The sequence below is a fragment of the Callospermophilus lateralis genome, chromosome X (genome assembly GCF_048772815.1).
Source record: "Callospermophilus lateralis isolate mCalLat2 chromosome X, mCalLat2.hap1, whole genome shotgun sequence".
Classification (NCBI taxonomy): domain Eukaryota; kingdom Metazoa; phylum Chordata; class Mammalia; order Rodentia; family Sciuridae; genus Callospermophilus; species Callospermophilus lateralis.
The window spans coordinates 95,448,422-95,464,266 of NC_135325.1; the positions used below are offsets into that span (position 1 = coordinate 95,448,422).

At 36.3% G+C, this 15,845-nt stretch overlaps 1 protein-coding gene across 1 annotated transcript in view; it reads left to right on the top strand.

Annotated features, from left to right (window-relative positions):
* Window positions 1–915: 915 nt before the first annotated feature.
* Window positions 916–15,845, top strand: part of Wdr44 (WD repeat domain 44) — an 89,127-nt gene continuing 74,197 nt past the window's right edge. Inside the window, exon 1 of the mRNA XM_077106379.1 lies at window positions 916–1,354. Within this exon, the coding sequence (XP_076962494.1) occupies window positions 1,293–1,354 (62 nt within the window). The 5' untranslated portion in view covers window positions 916–1,292. The remainder of the gene's footprint in view (window positions 1,355–15,845) is intronic.

The following is a 15,845-nucleotide window of genomic DNA, read 5'->3' on the forward strand; positions in this document are numbered from 1 at the left end:
TTTGATGGCCAACGATCTGTTGTTTAAGAAAGACTATCTGGGTCTTTCAAAAAGTGCCTATTTTCATAACTGGACATTGAGCAATCAAAGATCAGTATCAAGTTACTATCTTAGCCTTGCAATGGTATCTGCTCAACATATATTTACCATTTGGCTGACGCACATCTTGGGCAGTAAGAATTTGTCTCACATTAAGATGGGCAGCAACAGAGGTATGTGGAGGAAAAAGTAACCAGAGGCCTTATCGTGGCTCAGTTCGAGCAATAAATCCATCATTACTCCATGGAATTGGGACACTCCCCGCATATCTCTCGTGGACCCTATCCTCTGGTGGTCCGGATCCATCTAGGGATCTCAATGAGAGCTCTTGCTGGGAATAAGTTGGGTTATTCCTGTAACGCTCTAGATGTGGTGGACCTGCTGACACCCTAGGGTGGGATATTTCGGGCTTGGCTACTAAGGCAACGTAAATACACATCAAAATGCCCACACAAACAGTTCCCGACAGCATTCCCTCACAAGAAAAAAAAAAAAAGCAGACTCAAAATTATCCCTTTTAAACGCCTCTCTTTGGAACTGTAAGAGTTGGTATAGTTAGTGGGTAAAGCACTATGCCAGACCCCACCTACGTCGGGCACGCGCCCACAAAGTTGGGGCTCCACGCTGCTCCTGCGCAGGTCCTAGACTCCTCCCTTTAGGAGGCTCACCCCTCCCTTCTCCGCTACTTCCTGCCCTCACCCAACGCCTTTAACGCGCTTGCGCTGTTTTGATAGGCTTCCCAGGCATAAGTAATCACAGAGCTGCCTCTCTGGGACCGCCCCCGCCACCTCTTCGCCCCGCCCACGCTTTTACCGGCCCCTCCCGAAGTCTCGCGAGGGTAGGAGCGCGTCGGTATTTTGCGGACAACTAGCTCTCCCAGCTGCTGTAATTGCTGCTGCGGGAGAAATTGGAGCTGCTGTCGCCGGCACGCCCGCCCTCCCCCACTGAGAAGAGCCACCGCCTCTTCTCCTGCGCTCCTTATACACCTATCGCCGGGAGCAGCGGCAGCAACAGTCCTTGGACTCACTGCCGCCTCCTCAGACAGCCGCTCTGCGGTTCATTCCCGCAGCCCGGCAACTGAGGGCGGCCCCCTTTCCCTAGCCGGCTTCTCACTCCAGATCGTTTGCTCCCTCCTTAACCTCGCCTGGGACCCACCTCCCCATAGTCTCGCCGGGGTGGAGGACGAAGAGGAGGAGACGGGAGAGTCACCCTTCCTCCGTGCCGGCCCCCTCACCCGCGGGTGTGTCCTATAAATGGCGTCGGAAAGCGACACCGAGGAATTCTATGATGCCCCTGAAGATGTGCACCCTGTAGGGTAAGTAACGAAGCTATTTGGCCCAAAAGCCGGGCATCCCAGTGCCCTGGCTTCTCCTGTGCTTTCCCCTACACCCCTCCCAGGTCCCGCTGTGTCCGCCACTGCTGTTCCTCTCAGTCTCACTTCAGCACTTCAGAGCCCAGATCTGGGGCTCCTTAGGGTAGGGTAAGTTGGAGAAGGAAGAATTGTCCGCCTCGGGCACCTCTTGCCCCTTTCCTTAAAGAACAGCCCGGGTGCTCGCTTGGATTCCCTGTCTCGTCATATTCAACCTTCTTTGAGTGGGACAGTTTACGTGCTTGAGAACCGGAGATTTCTATTTGTGGGGTTCAGACTTACCTTTTTCAAACATCCGCTTTGGCCTCGGGGACCATAGATTAAAGGAGCGGTAACAGGAGAAATTGCACTTCCCAATTTTTTTTCTTTTACCGCTAATTTACCTATTGGTGTCAAAGATAGCTGTAACTCTTACCTACTTGCTGTCCACTTTTTCTTGCACAGAAAAGGAGTGGAGGAAAGATTGGCTATTTACTTAAGGAAGTCCTCTAGCCGAGACATTCTGAATCAACAGTGTTTTACTAAAATAGCACCTTACAGTGAGGCAAACGGAATCAAAGACAAGACCTTTACCATTGGGGAGAAGGATGTGAACTAAAAGGGGAGCCGGACATAGATGTATACAACAGATTACAGAGGTACAAACAAGTGCTGAGTAATCTGGTGCTTGGACTGGGAGCCCCAACATTGTGCCCTTTATCTAATTTTGCAAGATGTTTTAGTGGTGATTAATATGGGTGATTCTGAGTTGAAAGTACAATAGTTGGAATACTTCCCTTGACCAGAACTTCTACTTACTTTCCACTCTTCTACTTTTCAAAGTCGAAATAGTGTTTAAAGTGTCTTGCCAAACTCTTTTACTAACATGAGTGGAACTAGGAGCAGTGAAATATATTTTCATGCTGTAAGAATTTAGAATTGGTAAAATTTGTATGTTAGTATAAATCACAAATATGGTTCTGGGAGTTCAACAGCCTTCAATTCTCATGCTTATCCCGTGGAAGAAATACCCTGTTTCATAAATAAAGTTATCTGTACATTTTAGAAATCATTCTGAAATCTTTATTATACACAACTTATACCAAAAAACTTACAGCAACAAAATCTGAAAGAAATGTGTGTTGGCAGATTGCAAATATGTGTGTTCTCACTAACATTCATATTACTTCACTGTTGTGAGATTTGGGGATGGTAATGCCAGATCTTGAGATGACACTGAATCTCCTTCAAGTTCAATATCTGAGATACGTTCATAGCTACATAGCAAAAATGCATTTGAATTTTCAAATATTTTGTATTACTTTAAAATTTTTGTGCATGATTTTCCCTTCAAAGTAATGAACTATCATTTCAGGTTAAATGAGAGACTGAATCCTTTAGTACATGTGTGTGTGTTGAAGTAGGGGAAGGAAATAATCGGTTTACTTGATTATTAATCTAGAATTATGTGGATATTAAGTTCATTGAATAAGTTTAATCTCAAAGAACAGTTATTTCAGAACCTATGTAAACTGTTTAGTCCAGTACTTGGTACAGAAAAGCATTCAAATATTCATTCCTGTCTTTCTTTCTGGATATTAGCAAATTTGTTATCTTTACACAGTGTTTGCTTTGGGAGGTTGTATCCAGAATTTGGAAGTATTGTGAGACAAGCACTCTACCAACTGAGCTACATCCCAGCTCACTTATCTAAACTAGATGACTCATTTTGATAGAACTGATAGTCACTTCCTCCCTCTGGGATAATATAGCTTCTTAAACACTTTGATACTAGGTGAAAATAATAATAATAATAATAATAAGAAGAAGAAGAAGAAGAAGAAGTCGTCGTCATCCTTGGGACTCAGCTTCCTAATTTTAACTCTAGACTTGCCTAAAATCTGAGTATGTTGAAAAAAAATTCTGTTAACAGAATATAGGATCTGTTTGGATTTCATGGCTCTGTTGCATTAGTGAAAGAATTTGGAAGAAAATAAACTCATCTGGAGAATTACATCTGAAAAGAACTAGCTGTATTCAGAGGAGAGAAAGGGGTAGGATCATTTACATTTTCCTCTATCCTTTGTGGCAGGTTTGTTTGCATAAGGTACTGTTAGCCCACTTGACCGAAAACTAACTACCTAGAAACTCAGTGAGAAATCTTGATTTGTAGAAACAGAAGGCATCACTCAATATGTGGTCATCAGAATTATCTTCTGTTCCTTGATATGAACTGGAGTAACACATCTTACAAACCCTAAGAGATAAATAGACTGGATCTGGATACTTTTAAGAAATACTCCTTGCTTTGTCTATTTGGGTACACACAGACCTTTTCTTCAAATTGTAGTTAACTGAGCAGACAGTTGAGCATTATCTCATGTGTTTTTATTGATCAGTGAAATTCAAGTATACAGTCCATTTCCTAAAAATGTATTTCTTGCATTGCCCATCCAATATTGTCTTCAGTTTTGTTAATCTGCTCTTTGAAAGTAAATGTAAAAAGTTGAAAAATAGCAATTTTTTACAGAAAGAGTTTTGAGTTCAGTACAAGATACTTTTTCACAGTGACAGATCATCTCCTCTTGCCCAGGTTTGCAAAATGTACTATATTTATAATGCTTTATTTTGATTGATACTTTAGGTCTAGTTTCTTTATTCCTGTCTCCAGTTTTACAAATAAGGAACCTTAGACTCAGAGAAGTTAAGTGGATTATTTTAGGAGAGACAACTTGTAAGTGTCAGAGCTGGGATTTGAAACCAGCTCTTCAAACTCATTAGTCCAGAATATTTTTCTAGTACATCATAGCTTCTTCCATACTATGTATAGAGTGGGGTCAGGGAGTTTCTCCCCAAATAGATTCTAGGTCAAATACTTTCTGGCCAACTTGCTGAATTGAACTGATGCATCAGTTTAAAACCAGCAACCCAGAACTAGAGACCCTTATGTTAAGTAAAATAAGCCAAACTTAGAAGGTCAGAGGATATATGTATTCTCTTATATGTGGAAGCTAGAGAGAAAAAAGGGGGAAAAGGTGGGGAATGGGTGGGAATCTCATGAAAATCAAAGGGAGATCAGTAGAAGAAAGAGACCACCATGTGGCAGGAGGGAAGGGAGGGGGGAAGTTCTGGTGATTGATATTGGCTAAATTATATTATTACATTCTGTGCATGTAGGAATATGTAACAAAAATCCTATCATTAGGTTCAACTGTAATGAACCAATAAAAAATGTGAAAAAAGAAAACCAGCATCCCAACTAGGTATGGTGGTGCACACCTGTAATACGAGCTGCTAGAGAGTCTGAGGCAGTAGGATCACAAATTTGAGACCAAGATATGCAATTTAGCAAGACCTTGTCTCAAAATTTAACCCAGGGTTTGGCAGGGGAAGCTCAGGATGCATCTCACTCATATAGCGCTTGGCTATGGGTTCAATCCCCAAAAATTAAAAATCAGAAAAAGCCAGTTACAGTGACACACTGCTGTAATCACAGTGACTTGGGAGGCTGGGAGGATCACAAGTTCAAGGCCAGCCTCAGCAACTTAGTGTCTCAAAATAAAAAATTAAAAGGACTGGAGATGTAGCTTATTGTTAAAAGTGCCCTGGGTACAATCTCCAGTACCAAAAATAAAATTAAAACCAGCAGCCCAAACTTTTCAGTTCTTTTCACTAGAAATTCCCACTTTTTCTTTCAGGAATATGTATTTTTGTCAGAAAGGAATCTTATAAGATTATTTTCTGTTATTAAATAGGAGGAACATCTAGTTAAACTATTTCTTATGAAATGTGAAAACTTGAAGCCCATAGAAGGAAAGTGAATTGTCCATAGTGCTATGACAAATTCATGGCAGAACCAGGACTAGAACACAGACCAGTTTCACAGTCTGTCATTTTCTCTGGTATCATGGTTAATACAGCAGGAAAGGAAAGAGGAACTGTGGTATAGTAGAAAGGAGCTCTGAACTGAGTCATTTCATTTCCTCATCTTTAAATTGAGATTACATTTTGAGAACCCTTCTGACTCTAAATGTCTGTCATTGTATGGAGATTTGATAGTGTGCTTTTATTGATAAGCTTTTGTTCTTGGAAATCATACACACACAACTTTGAGTTTAACAAACTTGATGTCTTTGGTACATGATTCAAGAAAGACCAATAGATTTGAAATTATTTTTTGGATAAATTATATATTAATTGATTGCCTCTGCTACAGGTAGCTTATATCTACATGTTCTAAAGGCTGACACTGAGAACATGTTATAAAAATAAATGTAGCATTTTCAACACTGTATTCAGCCAAAATATATTTGAGGCCTCAGAAGAGGGAATCATATATTTTGTAGTAGGAAGGGACCCATTATTTAACCCAGTCCTCCCATTTAACTGAAAGTGAAACCTAGGCTCAGAGAAGGGAAGTAACACACTGCTGATTAGTGGTAGACTAGAACTAGAACTTAAGTTGTTTTTTGATTTTGTTTTTTCTTTTTTCTTTTTCTTTTTTTTTTTTTCTTTTTTTTTTTTGCGGGGGGGTGGGTACCGGGGATTAAACTCAGGGGTGCTTAACCACTGGGCAACATCTGCAGCCCTTTTATTTGTGTTTTTATTTAGAAACAGGGTGTCGCTTAATGCTTAAGTCCTCACTAAGTTGCTGAAGCTGGCTTTGAACTTGTCACCCTCCTGCCTCAGTCTCCTGAGCCACTGGGATTACAGGCTTGTGCCACTGCACCCAGCACTGAACCCAGGTTTCTTGATTCCTCATTTGTATGGTGCTGCCATGTGGAATTGGGGAGAATAATGCTGGTTATCCCTGTTATAGGTTTCTGATACATACCCTGTTTGCCAGACTTCTAAGATGGTCTACTTCTATCTAACATGACTATTTCTTCATGCTTTACTTGTGAAAGGACATTGACTGTTCTAGGATCCTATTGCTCACTACTTTTCTCCAAATCAGAATGAAAATGGTGGCAGACTGGCTTATGTAGAACAGAGTTCATATTAGTTTATTTTTAGGAGTCTAGTTAGTGTTACTTGCAACTACCATGTTTAGATTAGAGTAATGGCAAAATATTGATTAACTTATGGGAACTGTGATAAAAGTGTCTGGAAGAATTGCTACATCTAAAAAACAAAACTGTCTTTGTTGAAAATTCAGCTTTCTTACTTTACTTAGCCCTCAGAAATGTTTCTCTCTGAATTGAAAATTTATGCAGTTTTATTTAAACAATATTTGCATGATGTGAATTACTTTAGGGAAGCAAAACCTCCTTTATGGCCGTTTGTTCCTGAGTTTTTGACATTTAATCATAGATTATATTTGATTGCTGTTGATTTTGTGGATTGATAAAAATTCATTTATAAATGCTGTTTTATCACAGTCTTATATTGAAGTGGAAAAACCTTCAACATATTAATTAGTAAAATTAAGTTCTAAATTTAGTGACTTCCAACTGTCAATTGGTGACTCATTTAGGTAGGACAGTTGGTAGCAGTATGGCAATTTGGGGGGATCAATTTGAATCTGTAAGTTGAAAGCTTTATTCTGTTTTTGATAACCTACTTCATAAAATAGAGTAGACAAAATTTAATTTTTAAAAACATAAAAAACCTATACAGTTTTAGGATAAAAATAGTTCACTAACTATCTTATAGGACAGGGAAAATAACTTTTAATTTTTAGCATGCAACCTTTGTACAACACTCTTGTGTGTGTGTCCTCTTCAGTTCGTTGTTATGACAGATAAATTTTTCAGGTAAATCCCTTAAAAAAGCTGTTTTTTTTATTTAAACCTATTTCCTCTTCACACTCTGGCTACAATTTGGGGAGAGTACATCTTGGGGTAATGAAGTATAGGAAGAGAGTATGAAAAGTAGCTCATGAGAGTTGTGGTGAAGGAGGTGGAGGGGGTGAGGGGACCAGGTTATGAAGCTGCTTCCTAGGGCCTGTGTAACTGAGATAAGACAAATTCCACCATTTAGTATTGTTTTATATACACATAAATGGTTTGCTTTAAATAACCCTATATTCAAGAAATTAATAACCTGTAAGAAATATCTCTGATAATATTTAAAGTCACAAAATTGGAGCCAGGGCTGTAGCTTAGTGGCAGAGCACTTGCCTAGCACATATGAAGCACTGTGTTTGATCCTCAGCAACACTCCATAAAAATTTTAAAAATAAATAAAAGTACTCTGTCCATCTATGACAAAAAATAAAGTCACAAAAATTATAGGTACCTTATGATGCCTTACTGATACTTACTTGAATTGATAATTAACCTACATTTCTATTTTCTATCCAGAGCTAAGGTAATTTCTACTAACATTCACAAAGCCTGTTCCCCTTTTTCTTTTGGATTTTATTCAGCTAACCAGATAAATCTTTAATTGGGTACTCTGTCCTCTCATGATTCAAAATTGAGGGGAAAGCACCTAAGACAAAATGTGAGCCTCATAACTGATGACAACCCAATGTTTTTCCCAGTCAGTATACAAATTTATCTTGGTTACTATAGCAACCAGTCTATCAGTTATTCTTCTAGCTCTTTTGCCTTCTCTCAGATGCTAGGATTACCATATAATCAGGTTCTGCTAAAGTGCTTCAGGTCTTAGCATTTTATTACCAGCTGCAGCTGTCTGGCAGTTTATAATTTGGCATTCCATCAGGGTCAGTTGCTTTCAAGCCCATGAAACCTTTTTTTTCCTCCAAACACTTTTAAACATTTTAAACATACAGAATTTAACAAAAACATGTTCATGCAGCAACTTCTTCATACTAATTATCTCAGTTCCAATGTTAACCATTGTCTTTTAGATTGAATGCATTGAATCACTGGCATCCATTGGCCATCCTTTGTAATACCAAGTAGAATAAATTTCAAGATCAAGGGTGACCTTTAGGAAATATATTTGCAAATAGGATTTTAGACTCAGTATCATCACGGCTTAGCTGAAGTGCTTTAAAAGCATCTTGATTCATCAGCAACTACCAAATAATATTTTAACAAAAATGATTTCTATGGGTTGTAGGAAGAATATTTGGCCTTTAGTTGAGTTCATTATAATTTGAGAAAACTGTTTAGAAATTTAATAGGAAATGTTATCTTTGTTTCACAGCCTTTGAATAAACAAAGAAGGAAAGATAAAGACTGAATAATTGGATGGGTCTTTAAGTTTTTTTGTGTTCACTTAACATTTTTATCTCATAAAAACTCAGAATTCAAATAATTAAAGTTATACATGTGTTATTTATTTTGCTCAAAATAAGGATATTGAAGAACTATGTCAAATATTTAAGTCACTTCCATTAATGTTTGTTTTTGGAGCTCATGCTTATTAGTATTGCTAGGTATAGTAGTAACATCTAAATGTGCACAATTGATCTTTTGCATTTACTAAACTGGAGGTGGTTATTCTGTTAAGATTTAAGCTTTGGATCATTTCCATACATTACAATAATATAAGTCATTTCTATTTAGCAAAGTAGAATTCTACTTTTTAAATTGATACATAAGAAGTACACATATTAATGAGGTGCCATGTGATGTTTTGATGCATGTGTACTTTGTGTAATGTTTAAATCAAGGTAAATCTGTCTCTTTATTTATCATTGTTTTATGGTGAAAACATTCAGAATCTTTCTTTTAGATTTAAAGAAAAATTAAGCAGTGCATTAGCATTATCATTATCTGTAGTCACTCTATTATGTCATAGAATACCAGAACTTCTTTCTCCTAACTGTAACTTAGTACCTGTTAATCAACTGTAATCTGTCTTCCCTCACTTCTTATTTCTTCAGCCTCTGGTAACTACCATTTTATTCTCAACTTCTATAAGATCAACTGTTTTAGATTCCATGTGAGTGAGATCATGTGGCAATTGTCTTTCTGTGCTTGGCTTTTTTCAGTTAACATAATGATCTTCAGTTCTATACAGGATGTCACAAACAACAAGTTTTCATTCTTTTTATGGCTGAATAGTATTCCATTGCATATATGTTCTACATTTCTTTATCTATTCACCAGTTGATAAATAACTTCAGTTGCTTCTCTCTCCTGGTAATTACCTTGGGCATGTAGATATCTCTTTGGATTGATTTCATTTATTTTGGATATAAACCCAGTAGTAGTATTGCTGGGTCATATGGTAGTTCTATTTTAAAATTTTTGAAGCACCTCCATACTGTTTTTCCACAATGTATTAATTTACACTCCAATCAGCAGTGTGCAAGGGTTCCTTTCTCTCTATATCCTTGACAGCACCTGTTATCTTTTATCTTTTTGATAATAGCCATTCTAATTGGAGTGGAGTGATGTCTCCTGGTTCTGTTTCAATTTGTGTTTCCCTGATCATTAGGGAAGTTGTACTTTTTTTCATGTACCTATTGGCCATTTGTATGTCTTCTTTTGAGAAATGTAACTTTGTAACTAAATGTCATTTTAAGTGGGATTATTTGGGGGGGGTTGCTGTTGTTTGAGTTCTTTATATATTCTGGTTATCAAACCTTTGTCAAATATATAGCTTGCAAATAATTTCTCCTATTCTGTAAGTCGTCTCTTTGCTATGTTGATTGTTAGCTTTGCTGTGCAGAGCTTTTTAACTTGGTATAAACAAATTTTTCTATTTTTATTTTCATTTCTTGTGCTTTTAGGGTCTTATCCTAAAAATCCTTGCCCATTCAATTGTCCTGAAGCATTTCATCTATGTTTTCTTCTAGTAGCTTCATGGTTCAGTTCTTACATTTAGGTTTTTAATCCATTTTGAATTTTTTTAAATCAATTGGTGATAGGGGATTATTTCATGTGGATATCTAATTTCCCCAGCACAATTTATTGTCCTTTATCCAGTGCATGTACTAAGCACCTTTGTCAAAGATCAGTTGGGGATGGATATGTGTATTTATTTCTAGGCTCCTGCTCTATTCCTGGTCTGTGTGTCTTTTTTATGCCAGTACCACTTAATTTTAATTATTATAGCTTTGCAGTATGTTTTGAAGTCAGGTAGTGTAATTTTGCCTGCTGTATTCTTTTTGTTCAGGATTGCTTTCTCTACTTGAGAATTTTTTGTGGTTCCATATGAATTTTGTAATTTTTTTTTCTGATCTGTGAGAAGTGTTACTGATATTTTGATAGGGAATGCATGGAATCTGTAGATTGATTTAGCATTACAGACATTTTAACTATTGATTCTTTTAATTCATGAATTTCAGATGTCTTTTTGGTATCTGTTTTGATTTCTCTCATCAGTGTTTGATAATTTTCATTGTAGCTCTTTCATATCTTTGGTTTATTCTTAGGGTTTTTTAACTATTGCAAATGAGGTTGCATTTTTGTTTCCTTTTCGGACAATTTGCTATTGGTATGGAAACAAACTGATTTTTGTATGTTTCATTAAGATTTTACTTTTAAGATATTGTGATATTTTTCAAAAAGTAACTTTCCTGAATTAGAAATTATTATAGTAAGCTTGCTAGTATATACCTTTGGCACTGAATGATAAAATCTTATCTTTAATTTTTATTTAAATCATACGTTGAATGGTTTCATTTTAAGATTAGTACATCTTATCCAAAACTGCAGTTAAGTTCCAATAATGCCCCCTAGGAGAATATTAATTGCACAAATAGACTTCAGAGCAGAAAGTTTTACTTTCTCCATGGGACGCTGATCCTTAAAATTTTGAAAGCGGGAGGATCAATTTTTAAAAATCCAAGGGTGGCACATAAAATTATTAGAAACTTAAGATGGAAAACTTTTAACCATTTTTTCTATACCATAATTTTTTTTAGTTGTTGATGGACCTTTATTTTATTTATTTATATGTGGTGCTGAGAATGGAACCCAGTGCCTCACACGTGCTAGGCAAGTGCTCTACCCCTGGACCACAATTCTGACCCCTCCATACCATAATTGAACCCTGAATGTTCTGATGGACTGCAGATCAAACTTTCTAGAGAACCAGTAAACAGCATGTTGTGCTGTATTCAAGCTCGGTTTGTCCAAAGCAAGCATTTGATCACTAAGTAGGTTTGAGAGAAGGGATAGGAGTATCTTTCTGGCCTTATTCTTGAACTGGTATGAATAGCCATGGATGAACTTAAAACCCATAGTCCTCTTTTAAATATGTCTCGGAAATCCTTTATTTAAATTAGGGTACTGGGTAAGTAATCTTTCTGGTTATTAGCAGTACTAGTAACAATTTAAGTGTCTTTGAAAAAAACCTCTTAGCTGGATGTGGTGGCACACGTCTGTAATCCTCATGTTTTGGAAGCCTCAGCAATTTGGCGAGGCCCTAAGTAACTTAGTGAGACCCGTCTCAAAATAAAATAAAAAATAAAAACAGGCTGGGGATGTGGGCAGTGGTTAAGCTCCCATGAGTTCAATCCCCAGTACAAAAAAAAAAAGAGTAAAAAAAAATACTCTTAAAATATGCTTATTTTCCAATGTCTACCTAAAATGACAGGTGGTTTGAACATTTTTCCTCAGCCTCAAATCCACTCTTTATTGCCAACTTTCCCCTTCCTAGTAACATTACTACAGAGATTCCCTAGCATAACAGTTCTTGTCCCTTATAACTGAGAAGGAACAGTGGTGCATGAAATATGAAGAGTGGAAGGATTGGGGAAGGAGTAAGGGGAAAAGTCAGTTAAATTGGATATATACATTCGTAAGTGAAATTTTTTTAATAGTGTGTCTGGTGGGTATGGGTTATTGGATTACACAAAGATGGATAAGCAGAGTGAATTCAGTAGCTTGATAAAATTAGTACCTTGATGAGTGAGAGCAAGTAGGTCTGTTGATATTTTGCAATGTGTACTTTATTTTTATTGAATTGGATTAAGGGCTTAAGGTAAATGACTTTTTCCTTTAAATGAATTTTATTATCCCTGTTATATCCCAGGTCATAGTTCTAGGCTGCTGTTCTTTATTTTAGCCTTTTCCTTATTTCCCAGCATGGAGAGATATCCACAGTTGAGGTATAGCAGCAGCAGAAGGTTTAGATGGGGATTGAGTTGATGAGTATGCATGTTCTGTGGCGTTCCACTTCCCTTCACAATTTCTTCTACTTTCAAACTTCCTGGTACACTCAGATCTCTACCTAATCATCCCAGCTCCCCTCCCACACATTCCAGTTACTATAAGAGAAGTAGGGGAGGGGCTGAGGCAAGGACAGTGGTTTGTATTTATGGGTCCTTTGTAACTTGGGGACATCCTGTACTCAATAAATATTAAATGTTAACAGTGAAACCTTGGGAAATATTGACAGTTATCCTGCCCTTATATCAAATTCTTGTTATTAACTTTTTTCCAGGGGTAAATGTGTTCAAAATAGAAAAATTAGTACTATATAATTCTATGTGTTGTTACATGCAAAGAATAATAACTTCATAATGCCTACTAATGTTGGACATTCATTTTCAAAGTTTTTCTTAATACACAGTCACTTCTGACTGTCTTGCAGTTCTGTGTGATAGGACAATTTTTTAGATAGGTGGAAAAATTGACAGCTTAGGGTAGGTTAGGGACTTGTTGTAAGTCAGAAAGAGGTAAAATTTTACTAACTTGTGGTAATTAAACAAATGGTTTTGAATGAAGATTTAAAACACTAGGTCACCCCTACTTTTATTTTCTAAACTATAAACATTTTGTGATGTTCTAGTTTACATGTAAATTATTAAAACAACAAGTCAAACTCCTGACATTTGGGTATATAGAACTTTGAAATAATAAAAGGGAGAGTTTTAAAAAGAAGGGCATAAAAAACTCTCCCTTTTATTATTTCAAAGTTCTATATACCCAAATGTTACGTAAGCCAGATCAGGAAGTGACCTTGCTACTGAAAAAGATGGAATCCCAGACTACTGTTCACTGTCTTTCAAAAGGTGCGCGCGCATGCGCGCGCTCTCTCTCTCTCTCTCTCTCTCTCTCTCTCTATCCCAGGGTCCCAGGGGTGCGAATCCACTGAGCCACATTCTCAGCCCTTTTTACATTTTATTTTGAGACAGGGTCTAAGTTGCTTAGGCTGGCTTTCAATTTGCAATCCTTCTGCCTCAGTCTACCGAGTTGCTGGGATTACAGGCCTGCACCACCATGCCCAGCATGTTCTTTGTTCATAAGGATAACCCAGGATGTGAGCCACTCAAAAGTCTCTATCCCCAGACTTTTTTTTCTGTAATTGTTTTATAAATTGTTGTCAGTTGTTTAGTCAGGCCATGGTACTATGGTGGGATAATTATTTATAACTCTGACTCATACTTTTGGCCACAACTCACTTACCCAATATTTCTTTTTTCCCCTTTCTCCTTCATATGTGTTTTCTAGTAGTCACAGTGAGATACATGATAGTTATTAACATTTTCTACCTAACCAAATCTCTATTGACTATTAAATTAATGGGAAAAATGCATTCCTGATAACTAGGTAATTGAAAAATTACATGAATAGTAATTACTATTTAAGATGCTGATAAGATTGAATAAGCTTTTTTATAATAAATCATAAAGGACTTAAACTTGACCTATAGAATGTTTAATGTACGTAAGTATTCTAGGTAATTTAAGATTTTTCTAGAATATTTAAGTCCTTCATACATTTTTCATAAATAATTGCAGAAGGAGAAATTCAAATCAAAAAAGCATAAAAATTGAATTTATATAGTGCTTATTATTAAATGTTACCAAAATATGTTTGATTTTCCATTTATGATGGTGAAGAAGAACATGAATAATTAAAACTTACCCATTAACTGGATGTGGTGGTACATTCCTATAATGTCAGCTACTGGGGAGGCAGAAGATCACAAGTTCAAGGATAGCATGGGCAATTTAGTGAGGCTTTTTCTCAATTTTTCTTCAAAAAATTGAGTGCTTGGCTAGCATGCATGAAGTCCTATTTATAGGATCCCTAGTACTGTCCCCCCCCCAAAAAAAACCCCCGCACACTTTATACCAGAATCTTACTTAAGTCATTAGTTTACCACTTATTTTCCTTTAAGACCTTTTTATCAGAGATAATACCTGTAAACGTTCTTTAATTTTAAAACAAATGGTTTGATTTGACTTTTGTTCCTCTGCCTGTTTTGGGTGATTATCAGTGAACTCAACCAGGAATCTTGAAGACTGAAATGTAAGTTCATTGATCATAGAAATGATTCATTTGCATTTTAAAGGGGGTTTTACAAGTACTTTAGAGCCCTATTTTTTTGTTTGTTTGTTTTAGGTGGACACAATATCTTTATTTTTTTTATTTTTATGTGATGCTGAGGATTGAACCCAGTGCCTCATGCATGCTAGGCAAGCACTCTACCACTGAGCCACAACCCCAGCTCCCTAATTTTTATTTACAAGTTACTGGTATTTACTGTTTACAATTAAGTGTTACACTGAATGTTTTAGATAACTTACAAAATCTTATAAACATATTAGTTTGATAAAGTTTCTGTAATGTGGCCTGCAGCCCAACATCTTGTTTGTTTACTTTTTAAAAAGTAAGTTACAAGGTGATTTCACATGTTTGCAATAGTTATTGACTTCTCCAGACAGGCATAATTTTAATTATCTGCTTCTGTCTATTTTTTACTAGAAATTACTTTAAAACATTAATAGATCTGATTTTTATTTTAACCTACTTAATTGGAATATTATGATATTGCTGCCTTACCCCAGAGTTATTTTTTTTAATGTAGGTATTTATTGAATGGTTTTAAGTGTGCAGAGTAGAATGCTTTTCGTATAACATTCTTGAGTAGGACAAAGAACGCGATTTTTTTGGTTATTTTTTCAATAAACACATTATTGAAAAATGACATGGAAATATATGGAAAATATAGGAATATGGCATGGAAATATAATATATACATAATATTTTAAAAGTCAGTTTGTCATTTTAGACAAGAGAGTTGCTTAAGGGTCTACTTTAAATTTGTAATTTACCTTACGTGTGAACAGATTTATATTTCACCACTAAATTTCCTTTGATTTCATTAAAGGTTATTTACAAATATTGCCACAAAACATACTTTCAAAAAATATAGAGCCATTGTGCCAAATTTTCTCACCATTTCTGTCAATATCATTGATAAAATAGGTACTTTTGATACATTTCTACTTTTGGGCTTTCATCATATTTAAAACTTAAAATGACCATTCAAATAATAATATGTGAACTAAAAATAGCTCACATCTGGAGGATTCAGTGTATTCCCTGTTATGTGATTATTTTAACTGTTTTGTCAGCTTTTTGTCAGTCTTGTTAGTAAACCAGTATTGCCTTATGTCCAGGGAACTCTGAGTGATTTGTTTTCTACTGCCTAGTTAAAACATGACATTTTAAAATGTACTATGAATTGAACTGCTATAAATATTGACGTGGCTACATCACTATAGTAAGCTGACTGATTTTAAGTCCTTCAGGTATAAACCAAGGACTGGATAGCTGGATCACATGATGGTTCCATT